The 17,868-nt window shown below is 38.9% G+C and overlaps 1 protein-coding gene across 2 annotated transcripts in view; it reads right to left on the reverse strand.

Moving 5' to 3' along the window:
- Positions 1–12,937, reverse strand: part of itga1 (integrin, alpha 1) — a 60,468-nt gene extending 47,531 nt beyond the window's left edge. The window contains exons 1-3 of one of the 2 annotated variants that reach the window (XM_071465603.1): positions 12,889–12,937; positions 10,554–10,607; positions 8,263–8,318 (exon numbers count right to left, since the gene is read on the reverse strand). Coding sequence is in view for 1 of the 2 variants with exons in the window: in XM_071465602.1 (XP_071321703.1) it covers positions 556–604 (49 nt within the window). In the remaining variant the exon portion in view is untranslated. Of the gene's footprint in view, positions 1–555; positions 822–8,262; positions 8,319–10,553; positions 10,608–12,888 lie in introns of those variants that run through there. The other variant, XM_071465602.1, reaches the window with a different exon arrangement.
- Between the last annotated feature and the right edge of the window lie 4,931 nt (positions 12,938–17,868).

The following is a 17,868-nucleotide window of genomic DNA, read 5'->3' on the forward strand; positions in this document are numbered from 1 at the left end:
ACATAATTTCACACGACAGACGCCTCGCAAAGCCTCTGCAGAAAATACATGACACTGCAGAAATGTCTGCACAGAAGCAACGCAATTTACTTTTCCAGGATGTCTTGACAACTGGTGTGTAAACACTGGCGTGGGCAACGTTCAATTAAGGCGCAATATTTGACTGACTGTAATGTCTCCATTATATGAGGCAATGTCGCGCTGCTGCACGTAGAAACAATTAAGTCCGACTCCGCGGTTTTCCCGCAGTCAGGAGAAATAACATCTGGGCAATCCGGATGGAAAGTATTTAGGGGCAGTTTACGAGGACACTGTGGTGCCACCACCTTTTATTGGGAGCGCAGGCAACGTGAGTGACACACCTAATGCACGCGTTCAGCCGCCTCGGTCGTCAGTCGATCTCAGCTGCTGGACGCCGTGTGCGCAGAGATGCGCTTGGAGACCTTGAGAAAAAGCGCTCTCTCAGCCTGTCACTCCTTATTTCACCCGCGAATCCGCACAAAAAGGCCCATTTCTTTTTTTTTTTTTCTTTTTTTGTTTTTAGTTATTACTCACCAGCAACGGCCACTGTTGTCAAAGTGAAATGCTGACTTATCCCGAGCATCTTGACGCACTAATGGGGGTCCCGGAGCTTCAGTTATTCCACGCACTTTGTTCGGAGAAACGCAGATCCTCGGAGATCAAATCGCTAAATGACGAGCAAGTGTCCGCAAGTCATTTCCTCTGCTGCAGGATCCACACTTCAACAGGCACCCGTTTCAAACTGACTCCACTAGTCGGGATGACCTGTGTTCCATTGCGTGTCGTCTCTGTTCAGCAGAGCGGGACAGAAACAGGGGGGAGGAGGAGGAGGAGGAGGAGGAGAAGGAGGCGGGTGGGAGAGTTGTAAGCTCATATGCAGACAGGACCTCTTAGACCAGAATGGTCTCATTTTAACTTACAGACTTCACACAGTGTGAACTTAGATTCATGATAATGGTTGCAAAGTGTCATTTCAGATGCATCATAAATGCACTGCAGGATTGAGTGAAGTGAATCGCAAATCTGGCCAATTTATGAGGGATTTATTGTGTGAAAATGACACTGTGGCATTATTTATGTGGGAGAAAAGTTGAAACTGAATTCCAGTGGATGGTTAGTTTAGAGTACAAGTGTGAGTAAGAATGAAATAGAGCAGATTTGAGGCAAACATCAACAGTGTTGGTCTTTGCTCTCCCTCCTCTCTCTGATAAAATAAGTGAAATTGCTCTCATGCCCCCTTGGCACTGAACCTCATTTCCCAGTGGTCCACACTCATTTGCCGACTGTGTTTTTGTGTTGAAAGTTATATGGCCACTACTGTATAAAGAAGTCTGAAGTCACCACCCCCCGAAAGATGTTTTTCATCTGTTGAATACTGTAGTCTCATTTCTCAGATGAGATATTCAAACCAAAAATGTTCAGATCTGCAACTATTTTACAATGTAAAAGAACATTGCATTATGTTATATGCAATATGTTTTTTTGATCTTACATCAAGCAATGTGAGAAGACTTTACATTTAAATAGCGCATATAGTAAATGTTTGATGAGTTCATGTCTCATGTCTCAAAATGTGATGTCCTTAGATAAAATACAGTCTATGCACAACGGTTCCTATGTTAAATACATCACATCATCATCTGATCTCAGTTCTGAAATATACTTGTTAAGTCAGTCTTTGGCTTCTTTACCTGCTACTAAATATTGTTTTCACTGAGCAGGCACAACAACTGAATGATTCATTCATGATGTCCGTAGTTCATACTCTGGTGTGAGTTAGTGGCTCAGTTTACTGTCACACTGGGAAAAAAAATTTGAGTGATAGCCTACATTTGCTCAGCTGTTAGTGTTTGGCTAGTAGCTCAGTTCCTGTGCTGGACTGAAAAAGCTGCTGATTCAGTCCCTGATGATTTCTATTGTTACAAAAAAGTGCAGCTTACAATAGTTTAAAATGTATTGAAGAATCAAGATCGACAGCTGCAGAGAGTTTTCGTTCAGGGGGCCCAGAGATACACCTCTGATTACAACCAACTACACAAGTGCAGTGTTACCCTATAGTACCAAAACAATTTTTCTGACTTAAAAATGATAACCCTGGGTAGTGTTTTCACAGTTGTGTCCATAATACTGTAATAGAGCCAGTCTACCATTTTGCTTCACAATCATCTTCAGATTGTTCACAAGTAGAACACACAAATCCTCTGGTGGCTGGCTCAAGTCATATCAAACTAGCGAGGAGAAAACATCTGGCAGCAACCTCCTCTGGGTAATTACAAGTAGGAAACCGCACCATGACACCCCAGAAACCATGAGTATTTACCTTGCAGATGCCCACTGACACCTTAATGACAAGTGGTAATCAATAGCCAACCATTTCAGGACTATACTAGTCTTTTGTCTTTGCTGTTTTGTCAGACTGTTGTTCATATTGTTGCATTCAAGTTGTTGTCACCTGTGACCAATTACTATTTGTGTTTCCTGTGTTGCCTCGGACTCTATCAAATGGCTTTTCAGTTAGGTCATCTATTGCAGACTGCCACGGTTTATGACTGTACAGACAACTTCATGTTTGTCATGTCATCTATAAAGTGAATAAAAATGAACATGTCCTCTGAACTAAAGGACAAAGTACCTTGTTTGAGTTTCTGTTTCTGAGCTGATGCCCCTATATTCACAGGAAGGCATTGTTTGTCTGTGCTTCTCAAAATCATGACAAATCACTTCTTGAGAATAGTCTGTTTTATGTGGCAACCCTATGATTAAGGCTTGGTTAGGTTTAGGGTTAAACTTACTACTTCATTAAGGTTAGGAGAGTTTAGTTGTCATGGTGACAATAATAAACACTAGGCTAAACCTGCAATAACTGTTTTTTTTTTTTCTTCCTTTTTTGGCCTTTTGAGGGCAGCTGAGACAAATTGTGAAGACAACACTGACATGTCATCACTTAGAGTCTGATATGACCGAAATGTTAGTAAACAGCCAACAGCTCATTTACACCTCATGCAGTTATGATGCAACATTATCATATATTTAGAGTTGTGTTTGGGTCCGCCTGATGAATGTAAGTCTCATACTCACCCTGTTTTTGGTGTCTACCAACTCCTGAGTAAAATATCTGGCTATAAATATTTAGCTGCTAAATGCTTTACTATGTTCACCAGCTCATCACTAACTTTGTCTGCTAGTTGGTGCTGAGCAGGTTGTGTTTGATGTGTTTTTGGGCCTGTGTTTAGGGTCAGATTCTAAACAGTGAGCTGAAACTTTCTGCAAAACTATAAAATATAGTGCACTATTAAATGTTCAGAACCTAATTGTCTACAGGTTCATCATTAAAAGTGACCCCTTTCATATTTTCATATTATCATTTGATACATTGTCATTATAGAAATACTGATTATATACACTTTAAGATTAAGGAATGATTGATCATTGATTGATGAAAAAAAGACAATGTTATTTTTTATTTGATGTGTATTGGTTACATGCAATTCCATTCAGTCGTCACTACACTGTATGCCTGTGTCAATACACCCACACACTGATACACACCTGCATGTTCAACTCCATTTCTTCAGTCACCTTGCAGCAGAGCTACTGTTATGCTTCTCCATTACTGTGAGTAAATATTATGGACCTCTTTATATACAAAGAACTGCAAACATGAAGATCGGTTATTTACTATACATACAGTATATCCTGTTGTAGCCTTCCTCATTGTATAACTGTGTGGCAAAAAAAAAAAAAAACGTTTAGTTACACAACCTATGCAAACACAACACATGCATAGTTTAAACCTACACAAAGAGACTCATCTGTAGCAGACAGGATCTGAGGAACTCCCAGTGAATGCAACAGTTTACAGGAGTCCTTCCTGTCTTCAGCAGATATCTCTGGCTGAGACTCAGGAAGACTCTGATTAGTTTCCATGCATTTCCTCACTGCACCATACCCTTCCCCACCCATCTCCTCCTTTCCTCATCCTCTTACACATCTTGGCCCACTCATACATGTTTTTCTCATGGTAAAAATCTATAGAGGGTGTAGTAATAGCACTCTGTGTTTTCATTTTTGACCCTTACACAGTTCCCTCCCCTTCCTCTGTCCCCTTTGCCTTTCATCCTGACATACCATATTCCTCTATTAGTCATGAAAGTCTATTCTAATGCATTTTCTTCTCTCCCCCCTTTAACCGTCTGTATACATGCAGACAGGAAGAGAGCATTAGGAGGGTACAGATACAAGCCTCTCGGGGTCCCTAATGAGTCAAAGGCATCTTCATTCAATTTCGCAGATACTGTCTTTGAATAAAATACTCTAAAAACATTTTTCTTCAATCAGTGCACTTGTCTTGTCTTCCTTGTCCGAGCTGCTTTTTGCGGTGTGAGGTAATGAAGACAAAATGCAGATCCCAAGAATAGCAAATCCCTTTAAGTGAAGGAAATTAGCTGAGTTCATACAGTCTGACAGACAACATTTATTTGCAGACTGAGTCAATCATCGGGTCATGCTAAAGCTAAGTGGAGGAGCCCCTTCCTCCAATAACAGCCTTTCCCCTCCACTGAAAGCTATTTACACTGAGCATCTAAGGAATCTCTAATGTATACAAGAGGATAGTGCTTGCGTGTAAAAGTAGATGACAGCTCGCAGTAAACACACTGTGTATGGTATTCCCTGTTATGGCATTGTGTATGGATTTGAAACCAGGAAATGTGGAACTATATTTAACTAATATGATATCTTTGACCTCTCATAGATCAATCCTTAAAGGGGTGCTCCAGCAATTTACTTCAATAAAGTTGTGCGACACACAAGAGACAGATTTAAGCTGCACTAGTCAATATTATTATATTACCAATGGATCAAACGACTAAATGTAATGTGAGAAATGTTGCTCAGATCGTTAATGATGTGTAAATAGGAAGCTGTTTGCTAATGCTAGCCACAACGACTTTAAAAGATGATGTCTATGTACTGTGTCCAGCTTGTTCTGCTGCCCCCAAGTGGCCAAGGAAATCGAATGAATGCAACTTAAAAAACAGAGAGAACAGTCAAAAATAAAGCAGTGGCCAAAATGTCCAGACTTTTAGTCACTAACATGAAGCTCCAAAAACTCTCACATCTCACATTTCCCCTGATGCAGCTAATAATCCTCTCATCAGACCTTTCCTGTGCCATAAAGACTCATGTCTTTCAAACTCTGAGTAACCCTGAGGACATCCATGCTATCAAACAAAACTCCTCCAGGGTGGCAGAATGTATACAGGCCTCCCATGAGTAGTAAACTGACTTTTGTGAGTGAAATTGGTGGAGTGCCCCTTTAAATAACATTCTAAAGCCGAATGAATGGTGTTTGGTGCAGTTCATTGATTCATCAACCTGTTATCGACCTACTAAGTGGTGAGTATTTGATAAAATAGTTGAAATGTGTAGAAACATTCAGCCACACAAATGTAAAGATACTCAGAGAGAAAAGTACAACAATGTTATAAACAAAACCAGTACCGCAGTCAATTCTGCCTTCTACGTTTGTCTCTGCAGTCAGGAACTCTATTCATAAGTGGAGTAATACAGTAGCTCTTTTCTATATAAGGACATGTGGGCTCTATACTGCTGTAGAGCGTGACTTAGTCTGTTTTTTAATCTCAAACGGTGAAGGAAGTTACTGTGTGAGATAAGAATACATTCTTATTTTTCTTTCTTTCTCTTGATGGCAGCGGCACCGGTTGCTTATAAACATGACTCCAGAGGAAAAAAGAAAGTCTTGTGTCAGCTCAGTGTGAAAGAAAGCAGATACATCCTCACTGATTCCTCTTTGATGAGAACAGGTTTTGACTATGTTTTGAACTCTAACATTAACCAGAGCAAATGAGGCAAATGGAAATCTCTTGAGTCTACCCCCCCCCCCCCCATTGGTCCTCACTGTTCTTGTTCCTGCTTACTATTCTTTCTTTTATTTATTCTTTTAAATTGGAAATGTGTCTATAATAAATGTTTGGACAGTCATCAACAAATAGGGAATGGCTCATTATAAAAAATAAAAAAAAACAGATGGAAACCAATGTGATAAGTGGATCTGTGCTTTGTTTTCTATTAGACATTGCCTTGCCTGAGCACATTAGGGCTCATGGAACACTTCCCATCAAAAAGCAGTACCCACGCCTAACTTGTAAAACTTCCACCAAAAGGCCACAATTTTTTGGCATTTATATGCCAATCTAAAACTGTTTTCTGATGTATGCATGTGAGCATATGAGTATGATTATCTATCTTCAAAGTAACCCTCTGCCCCTCCCCCCAGGCAGCTGAAAACATCAATCTGACACATGTGGGCAGCAATTAGAGGTCTCTTCAGTCTCCTCCCTTCTGGGGCTCTGTCTCCCTACAGCTTCACCTCTCTCTGCTGAGGGCCAGCACAGGGTGTCGACCCTTTGACTCTGACGACACTGAATCAGTTGGTTACAGTCTGGCCACTGGCTCTCAGTCTACCACAGACACTAGGCCGCTCTGCCCGTCATTACAGCAGAGGTGAAACTTCATCTCTGCTGACAATAGTCATGCATGATATTGAAATTCCACACATGCTTTTGCATATTAGACCCCTCATGGCATGTTCATTAACCAACTGCTGGATGGATTAGTACAAAACTTTGAACAGTCCTGGTTCCAATGACTTTAGTGACCCCCTCTCTATTTTTCAGTGAAATGTCATCACAACTATTTAATGGATTGACATTAAATTTTATAGGCCTAAAGATATCCATGGAGCACAGAGGATGAAGCCTAATGACTTTGCTGATCCCATGACTTTTCATCTAACCAGCAGGTCACATTTTTTGCTTATTTAGATAAATATCTCCACAGATACTGGGTAGATGGCCGCACAATTTGGTATAGATATTACCTGTCCTCAGAGAATGAATCCCACTGTCTTTGAGAGAAATTTGAAATACAATGTGGTGCTCTTCATCTACCCTCTGGATGAATCCTTAAAAGTCATCTAGTTAGCAGGCTGACACTGAACTAAGGTGGTGAACATGCAAACATTATATGCAGTTAATATCAACACTTAGCATTTAGCTCAAAGAAGGACTACGCCTAAATTCAGCCTCACAAAGCTGCTAGCATGGCTGTGGACTGTTAGTCTTGTTTCTTCCTGTGTCCTCTGAAAAGATTAAGCAGCATTGTTGTGGAAGTAGAGTCAAAAGTTAGAGGCCATTATGTTTCAGGCTTTTGCTATGTATTATTGTACTATGACTGCATAACAATGACAGGAATGTGATTTCTGTCAAAGTTTGTCCCCAGACCATGGTGTCAGTATACAGGAAATTTGGTGGGGCTTCACTCAGGAGAATGGATTGTTTAAAGAATGATGAGTGCCAAAGCTGGACCGCAGTCACTCCCTGCAGGCAGCTTCACATTAACTCTCCCTACAAACCTTTTGGTACTCTGAGAATCCACTATTAAGGAATAAACTGCTGTGATAACTTTTCTCCTTTTCCCAGTCAACAAACACGTACATCAGTGGGCACGTACACACAGTTGTTTTCAGCATGTGACATCACATTTCTGGCATGCCATTATGATCGGAGGTTATCATGTTCAGCTCAGAGAGGAGTCATTTCTTGGTGTGACATCTGACATGACAGCACTGTAGACATGGGAGGAGACATGAGGGTTGAGGGGGGTCACTAAGGTTGATATCTAATGTTATGGTCACACTTTAACACGAGAAAGAGTTGTGCATGGCCCGGTTGTTTTTGAATTTTGAAACATCTGACCTTTGACCCCTCCAGTCGCTGACATTTCAAGAAGTAGACAGTGGTGTTACAGTAGGTCGCTGTAGTCCACCCACCACTGTTATGAACTTGCTGTGATTTCCAAAATGGACACAACTATAACTATGTTTCAAGACCACACAGGAATTCAGTAAAATGTCACGTGTCATTTACTTACCATGTTTCAGAGACATTGCGAGGATAGCTGCACAACAGCCTTAGCAAAAAGCAAAGTTGTTATGTCAAAGTAAGAAAAGCACAGGTGCAAATAATAAAATCAATGTGGATTTTGTCTCCGAGTCATGTCTAAAAGGAATCTCTTCTCACACAGCAACCAAGAACTCTTGAAATGTACTGCATCTATGGGCATGTGAGCCCTGTTTTATGACAGACTTGAAACATTTTTGTATCAGTTTTAACAGGTTTCAGTTCACCATTCAGGCCAAACAGAAGAAATCATATTTACCTGATCACACATCATGGGGGTGATAATCCAAGAACAGACACTGGCTCTGATATCATCTGAAAATGAAAGAAAATGCATCTCTTACAACCTCACATCGTTTCATTTACTTTGAAGTTTATTGAACTAATTCAACATATATGATCTAATAATTAAGACAGAAATTTGTGGTAGATTGTTGTATCTGTTTATAGGCAGCAGAATTATACAGCATCACTATGAAAAATGTTGACTTAAGTTACATGTGCCAAATTTTCAAGCTCATTTCTTGGAAACTTCCCTCATAATTCTTTTAAGTTTACTTGTATTTAGCTGCTAATATTGACATCAATTTGAGAATTATTTTTTCTATTTATCTACTGCATATTTTTCATTTTCTAACTTCCTTAATTACCAAAGTATCAAATCCTTTCTTAAAAAACTTAGTGGGTAATTAGCTAAATAACAGCTAACCTTTTACAACTAAAGTTTCCATGAAATTAGATGTAAAATACAGGACTTTATGGTATTCACTCTCATATGGTTTCAGTGTAATAGCAAAGTGACTGTTTAAACTGTAAAGGGTCTGTTCCTGACTTTTACTACTTTTTATTTTGCCAACTCAGTCCTGTCCATCTAATCATGAGCTTTTCCAAATAACAGAGAGCTGTTCACCATTGGCTGTCACAGGTGGTAAAGCTGAACACTGTCAGCAAAACAGTCATAACTCAAACGCATCAGCAACACACAATTTTGTAACTGAGTAAAACATTATGTTGGCCAAAAGTGACAGTTTGCAATAGTCAAACAAGTGGCAATGGGAATTGAAATTTGTGAATAGTTTGTTTATGAATTCCTGTATCATAACTGTGGGGAAGTTAATTTTTGACAGATTTAGTTTTGGTCATTTTGACAGGTCTCCTGTGGTAAATATGACTCCTGGGGCAGAGAAGGGCAGAAATGGGGGTCAAATCTCCCCAGGTATATACTGCGGTACTCAGTGGGAATATCGTGTATGTGTGTGCTCATGTGTGTTTGACCCTTCTGTGCGCTACCTCCTCCTGTGAAACCAGATGATGATTAAGATCATAAGGTCTCCATGCCCCATCATCAGGTTCACTTTGACTTGACTTTTCAACCACAGATCCCATGTTTTGAGGTGAACATTGGTCGGCCTCTGACCACAACTAGTGAACAGCACAAGAATTCATCTGGTGAGGATTATTATCTGGCACTGGCTAAATCTGCAGTGAACCTGGGTATTTTCAATAGTTGAGACGCTTTTATGTTGTTTTCAGTGGTGGATGAAGTATTCAAATCTTTTTCACTTATCAAGTCTGGAAACAGTTTTTAAAGTATTAAAAATAAAGTATTTTTATTCATGCCGACAAATTTATATTTAATGACGTGTATATTGTTGAATATATATAAATATCTTCATTATAGATTAATCTGCAGATTGTTCTCTTGATTAATTGTTTAGTCTATAAAATGTCAAAACCAGTTTCTCAAAGTTGAAGATTATGTCTTTAAATGTCATGTTTTGAGTAACTGACAGTCCAAAACTGAAAGATATTCAGTTTAATATGACATAAAAACAAAGAAAAATCGGAAATCTTCATCTTTAAGATACTTAAAACAGCATTCTTGCCATTTTTGCATGAAAAATTACTTGAATGATTGATCATTTGTTGCAGTTGTTCAAACTGGAGCTACTTTAACTACTTCGTCACAGTGAGTAACATTTTATAAAATGAACATAATGTTTTGCATGTAAAATATTAACCTGAAAAGTAACTTGCAGCTATGTACAGTCAGATAAGTGGAGTAAAAAGTATTATATTTCCCTCTGAAATATAGTGAATTACAAGTGTGAAATAGCATAAAATGGAAGCACTAAAATAAAGGACAAGTACCTTAGAATTGTACTTTGGTTCAATATTAGAGTAAATGTAATGAATCCTTTTCCATCACTGGTTGTTTTGCCTTAGACTGAGCAGGGGGCTCTTGACTACTCCATCACTTCTGCTGAGCAAATAAACCAGATGTTGAACATGAGGTCAGCTGTGCTGCTGGCTCATCAGTTGTTCCTGGTCTCTGACAGCTAATCAGAAGTCTCCTGACTGAGCAGTGTTGGTCTACTGTCAAGTCAACGGTTTTATCAAATAGGTTCTATTTAATGTTCAGGTTAATGGATGGTTGCATGTTCGCTTTCTCTGTGCACACTGTAACTGTGGGTGGGTGTTCGAAATGTAAACGTGATCACATATGTGTGTCAGTCCTGTGTGTGTGTGTTTGTGTGTAGAGTTTCTTACAGCTGGGTTTCAGAACCTCTGATGGTCCCATTGTTAAAGGCTTCCTGCAGAAATCTACAGGGGGAAAAAAGAGGAAAGGGAGGATCACACAAATTTGGAGGCTAAATAGAAAAAGAACCTCATAAATTAAAAAAAAAAATAGTGACTCTTAGCTGGTTCGTTACAACATCAAGGGATCAACTGATCAAGAACCACAAACACACACACTCAACATTTTCTTATTTTAAAACAAGACTATATTACTTTTGAATGAGTAAATGACACATTCTTACTCTTATAAACAAAAAGCTGAATTTATTTGTTCACACTTACAGTAATGTATGCCCATCAACTTATGTTAGCTAATGTCAGCATAGTTACATGTGTTGCAAACACAACATTGACATATCATCACCTTTTAAGGGTAAATCTTTAGCAAACAGTTGCTTATTTACACATCTAATAGTTAAAAAGCAACATTATAATTCATCTGAAGTCATGTTTCTGGACAACTGGCGAATACACAGTACATGTATATATAGTAGTCACTATCTTTTACCTCTGTTTTTAGTCTCTACCAGCTCTTGAGGGAAATATCAGGCTTTTTAGCTGCTATATTCTTCACCAGCTAGTTGCTAACTATGTCAGTTTCCAGTTTGGTGCTGAAAACAGCTGCCTGCTGCGGCTGAAGACTACACCATTACAACAGCGAAAGCAAACCAAAACTGTAGAGCTGCAGACGTGACAGTTGAACAATGAACTTCCTAAAAAGCTCTGCAAGCTGCTGATAATTCTCTGTACATTCAACATGAGCGACGCCCCTATCACATTGTTTTCACATTGTCATTTGATACACAAGCTAACTCAAGCTTTAGATTTAGTTTTAACTGTTGAAATGGATGAATGTTGAAAAAGATTAGTCCAGCATGTTGTTATGTTTTGTTATATCTGATTTTGAGACAACAACTTATTCAGTCAAATCTATGTGATAGAAAGCTTCCTATTGATCTGTATCCTACACATAAGCCCCTGCTGTGAAGTTAAATTACTCTTTGATTAATTGCATTATATATTATGCTGTGGATGTATTGCCTCATTCTTATGTTTATTGTTCATGTCATTGTGAATGAAGCAAAGGCAAAGCACTTCCTGTAATTGTGCCGAGTTGGAGCAGATGTTGAAACAGACATTATTTAGCTGTTTTCTGTTTGTCACCTCATTATTCTTTCTCTTCTTTCTCCCTCTTTCTTGTTTTAGTGGTTTCACTTCTGGCCGTGTGTATACAGCCTTATTTAGCCCACCTGGCCTTGCAGCCAGCATGTCCTTGGACGTGCTGCTATCATAATCACACTATGAATTGCGCCAAGCTTCTGTTTCACCCACTGTTCGTTCACACCAGACCAAAGCACAGAAACAATATCAGCTATGGAGAAATGTGGAAATGTGACCTTTTATTTTCCAATTATTTTCATACAGTTCGGCCTCTTTTCCTATCTTGTTTCTTATTATTGCAACAAGCTGTCAGAAAATTGATAGGCTCTTCATTTTCAAGCCCTCTACATATGATCCCAAAATTGTGATTCTGCTTTTTCTCAGCCTTCTAGTATCGACTGGGGATTCTGAATATTACAAGCTATTAAATATAATTATATTTTCTCAGCCATTATTCTCCATTGAGATGCAGTGTAGCAGGCAATTGAGAGATTCTGTAATTCACTTACATCAGTGCAATGTTAAGTGACTCCCCTAGTTCTCTCTGTGGGGGTGTAGTCTTAAAAGAGTGTGCACATATGTGTATGTGAGCGTGTTCTTGTGCATTTATATAGAGGGGGCACTAAGGGTCAACCCTTTGCCCACTCCAGAGACAGGAAATGGCTCCAATATGGGCCTGAGTGTGGCCTCCTTTAAAGCTCTGGGGAGTGATTTAGTCTTCTTGTCAAGACGAGAGCTGCAGGATCAGTGAGCAAAAATGTACAAAGTGAAAAATACAGATGTTTTGTGCGGGCCATTTGAAACCATAGACCTCTGGCAGGCTTCACAGGGACCCAAAGGTTTATTAATAGCGTCAGTGGGGTAGCAGCTGATGAGCTGATATGTCAGAAAAGATTAATGTCCAGTGAAATATTTAAATATTTAAAAGATCAAGACAACTGGCTTGTTTTCATGCCTTTTATGACATTTAATTGGAATCTACTAACATGAATTTATTGTTTTATTTGATAAGACGAATTCTGCTCCTAATATTAAACTTTGGTATACAGTTTTAAGCTTTTGCTGTTACACTTTTTTTCCAGGCCCAATGCGCTAATGCTTGTGCATCTTGTCATCTTGGACTGCGCGCAAATATGTTACCTACATGGTCAGAGCGTCGGTCGACTATCTTGGCTGTGATGGTAGCAGAGATGGTTGTTTACACAGAGCATATTTCCGACTGTCTGGGGAATCATGTCTCCAAGGAATTTTTAGGGCCATACTTCAGGGCTCCTTAATGTCAGAAAAGAAGACAGTGTTTGTTGCTTGTAGCCTCTCTCTGATGTGTTAAGATTTCATTGGCAGAATTAATGAAGGATGAACAAAGTAAATAGATTATTTAATCAGTTTGTAAAATGTGAGTGGTGAGTTCATATATTCACAATTTACTACGGTCAGGGAGGAGAGACTCGCCTTTGCTCACTGGTGCTGAAATTTAACTAAGTACATTTACTCAAGTACTGAAATTGATAAAAACTCTGAGATGCTTGTACCTGTGTATTTTCATTTTAAGCTACTTTATTTCTTTACTACACTACACTAGGGTATTACACTTTTCATTCCACTACAGTACCTTGTTACTTGTACATACTAAATATTCTGTATATTTGTAATATTCATATTTTACATGATGAGCTTATAAACCATATTGGTGTCATAGACAAGAGTTTATATAGTACTTAGAATTACTTAGAATTATAGAAGGTCTATACACCACTTTACTGATCCAACTGGCAAAGGTAGGGGTAATTTTAATTACTTTATATACTGCCGGGTGATCATGCCAGGGATCAATAAAGTCTTAATAAACATCATCGTGTAGTCTAGTTGCCAATTTTATTTTGTAATATTATATATATTATATTATTATCTAAAATCTGAAGAATAACTAAAGTTGTCAAATATGTGACCCAATAAAGCAGAAGTAGTAGAAAATGTGAATACTTAGATAAAGTACAAGTAGTTATAGTTAAACGAGGAAATGTACTTACTTTCCACCACTGCTTATTGTTGGTATATTTGCAAGCTAAGTGGAACTGTAATAAAGACGAATAATGTAAACAATAAAATAATGGGTTAGGAAAAGAGGCCCAACAAATACCTGAATATGGCATCACAGGCATGTAGGCTACGAGACTGTAGCTTATATACAGCATCCATACCACAAAAAACACACGGCCTTGACTTACTTTGAACAGAAATCTCCAGGGGCCTTGCAAAGCACAAAGGATTATTGGGTTAACTACCTCTCTTTTCTGAGGCTCTAGTTCAAATTGAGCTCTGCTGCCACCCTTTAAAAGGTGCAGTCCAGAGAAGTTTTAGTTCAGGATTATAGGCCTAAACATAAGAGGAATGACCTCCTCACCACTCAGCTGGGAAGAAAAATTGAGTCACAGGATCCCAGTATGAAAAAACAACACATTCTTAAAATGTACAAAGTGACATATTTACACATCAGTAAAATCATTTTTGTAGTGTTACTTTCTCCCAGGACAAAAACAGTAAATCCTAATGTTGCATATAAATTTTGTATTCAGTAATTGCTGTGGTCTATACTTGAAATAAATAATACAAATAAAGAAAAATGTCTCCTACCATTGAAAATGACTTCAGTCTTTTGGTTTTATGGGCCTTTTTCATAGATGACATTTTGAAATGTCAGAGTAGAAAAAGCACAGGTGTAAATAATTAAATTTATCACTGGGACTCTTGAATAGAGCAGAGCTGTTGTTAATATTATGAGGAACACCTGGGCCTTTCCTACTGTGACAAGTCAAATGTCTGCTGTGAAAAAGGCCTAAACACTCTTCATCATCAGTTACGCATCAGCCTTTTTTATCTGCACCATAAAACTGTTGCTACAGTTTTTCTGTATTTCATGTGTGCTTTTCAATATCATAATACAAAATAATATTTGTGCACGAGAAAACACGAATCAATTTCTTTTGTGTAAAAACCATTTGGGAACTATTGCGTGAGTGCGGCTCTCTGTGTTTTGTGTTGAGCTGATATTTTGGAATGCAAAATCATAACAATAAGTGGAGTACTCACATGTTCCCAGTGCCCCCTACTCTCTTGTCTGTATATATTTCACAGCTGATGGGGATTGAGCCCGTGATACCTGACACAACTGACCATACAAGGACAGCTGCGTCTCCAGAGGCAAGTGTGGGACTCCTCCTCACTGACAGACTGAATGCAGGCCCACTGCTCATAGCAGCAACACACAAAAACATATTCGAAAGCAGAATGATATTCAACTCTGAGACACATAGTTATTGAGAAGTAAATGTCACTGAACAAATGACCTTTGTTATGTTGGCCTATCCAGTTAGAATTGCCAGCTGGAAGAGGTGTTTTATGCAATATTGCAGTTTTGTGCAGAACAACATGACATACAGTATAAGATTATAAGTATACAGTGACAGTCCAGGCCTGTGTTCATGGGTTTCACCTAAAGCTTGCCACTACTCCTTTGCTACCTTCTTCACAATGATAGTCTAGCACTTATCACAAAGTAATTTGGACGAGATGAGGGGAGGTCTGGGGAGGAGGAGATGGAAGGGGAGTAAGGTCAAGTGGAGGACATTCAGGAGTTTATTTGCTACATCACCATCAACAATGGACCTCTGCCAAGGATGAAGTGGTTCTCTAATAAGTGACATACAGTAGCTAAAGCCAACATTATACAACCTCACAGATAATATACGTTACTGTGCAAACATTTGCTGTAAAGTGAGGATTTAAAAGTAAATAAGGACCGCCCTTCGCACCAATTCTAAATACACTGGTGCACAGTTTCAATGTACTTGGCAGGTAGGTTGTTCGACGTATCTTGGAGAACTTATCACAGTTGTTGTGTACATTTAGGCGGTCGGAGTGTCTTCTGTCTCATCATATAATGACTCCATGATGTTGGGATCAGGGCTCTGTGGGGCCAGACCATCTGCTGAAAGACTTGTTCTTCTTCTCTCTGAAAATAGCTCTTTATGACTCTGTCTTTATGTTTGGGCCCGTTGTTCTGCTGCAGAATGAACTTGACCAGACACTGCCCTGATGGTATTGCATAGCTGAAAAGAATCTAAGCATCTGTACTGCCTTAAACTTTTGTACAGTGCTGTATATGTACAGCATACCACAAGTAACATTACAAGATGTAAAGTGCTACTGTATATCAGCATTAATGTATGAATGGTATTTTAACAACTATTTTAATTGCTCTGAAACATTCATATTTGACAAAGCTTCCTTGACAAATTACAGTAGCAAACAAAATTGTACACCTTTTCAATTTCCCCTAATTCACAAATAACATTCAGCAGCGCCAGGATCCAGGCACAGAGGAGGAAAGGAACAACAGGATCAATACCAGCGGACTGATCATCTATTTCATACACACATGCTGCCACCTAGTGCTGACAGCCTATACTGTATAATGTCCTCAGTGGTTATCTACGTTTGAATAATGTTAACAGTTTGTTAGATGCTTATCTGTTATATTTTTCTGAATATAACGCTTTTAAAAATAAGCTTTATAGATATATGGATGACATATTTTATCAGTGGTAAAAAGGGAGGTTATTGAAGGTAAACTGCATTGCTGGCTTGAATTTGTATGAAGAAGCAGTTAAAGTAGTATGAGGAGATTGAAAAAAGGTAAAAGGGATGACGAATGCAAACTGTTGTGGAAGCAGTGAAAAAAAGTGTAGATGTGAGTCATATTGTTTGAGTGAATTGAAGTACATGGAGAAAGAACAAGATGCATTGCCTGCACTGAAAATCCCAGTTCGCTCAATTTAGAAGTTCATTGGAAACGGCCTTCACTCAAAACCTGTCTGAATCAGCTTTGTGTACCTGTGAAAACCTTGGTGCTTATTGTAGTTTGGGAATTGTCAGCAGTAACGGGAATCCAGTGTGTAGCAGTTGTGTGGGGTTGGTGTGCTTGGGATGTCAGACATTTATTTAGCTCACCCCCATACTTACCCGAGCTGGTGGTATGCTCCAGTTAGGTGAAGAGAGGATAAAATGCATGCCTTTTAGTGGTCAAACGGGAGAAAGAGAAAGACCGAGCACGTGGTAGTTTGCTGTGAGGCTGCAGTATCCATTTTGTTGCTGTTTTGGCTTAAGTTCTCTTTGTTGAATTGCCTGGGATTCATTTTTCTTCTGTTTTGTAGTATTTTGTTAATAAAATTTCACCTTTCGGGCAACCTACTCCAGCCTGCTGGCCTTGCTTTTTGGAACATCTGTCTAAAAGTTTCCAGTGCCCAAACACCATCATCTGCCCTTTGTATGGAGTGGAAGCAAGAACAACGCCCAGCCGCAGTTACTGGTTTCTATATGATGTTAACTGCTTAGTTATACCTGGTTTGAAGAAGGATTATGGTGAGACGCACATCTAAACTGTGGCTGGTCAGTCAAGGAACACGTCAACAATTCCTACCACCTAAAACTATTTTCCGTGAGAGGAGACTGAAGGTGATTAGATGCTTTTTTACTGAGTGCAGAATATAAAGAGTTATGGTATTCCAGGGAGGAGGACCTAAGGGCATGAATAACTAACTTTCTTCAACTCAGTGGCAGACATCGTTTGATTTTAAAGATGCTGCTCAACTGATAAAACAGCACTGAATAACCCCTTACACTTGGATCACTTGTAACTCCCATATTTCTGGCAGACAGCCTAGTATTATTTAGTTCCCCATTCTTTTTGACTCTGAGTCATACACCCAAACTTTTACTTAATTATATCTGAGTAAACATCATTGTCCTCAGCTCACAGTTTATGTTTTGAAATTCTCATACGGACTGATCTCAATTTCATAACATCAACAATGAGTTGGAAGGGAATCTGGCAATTTGGGAGTGTGCTATTCCATCTGAAATAAATATCAAGGAATGTATCTTTGTATCAAATTTTTATTTTCATTGCAAACATCTAGCTTTTTGAAACTTTATTATATCATACAAATGTTTCTAAACTGCACAGCTCACCATGGACCAGTTTACATCTCTGATCTCAGTCCACATTCTACATCCAACCCCTCAGTAGAAGCTGGGTGATGCATCAGGACAATGGCTGTAAAGA

Source organism: Trachinotus anak, unplaced genomic scaffold (assembly GCF_046630095.1).
Source record: "Trachinotus anak isolate AG129_WGS33_773 ecotype Australia unplaced genomic scaffold, CSIRO_AGI_Tana_v1 ptg000028l, whole genome shotgun sequence".
Classification (NCBI taxonomy): domain Eukaryota; kingdom Metazoa; phylum Chordata; class Actinopteri; order Carangiformes; family Carangidae; genus Trachinotus; species Trachinotus anak.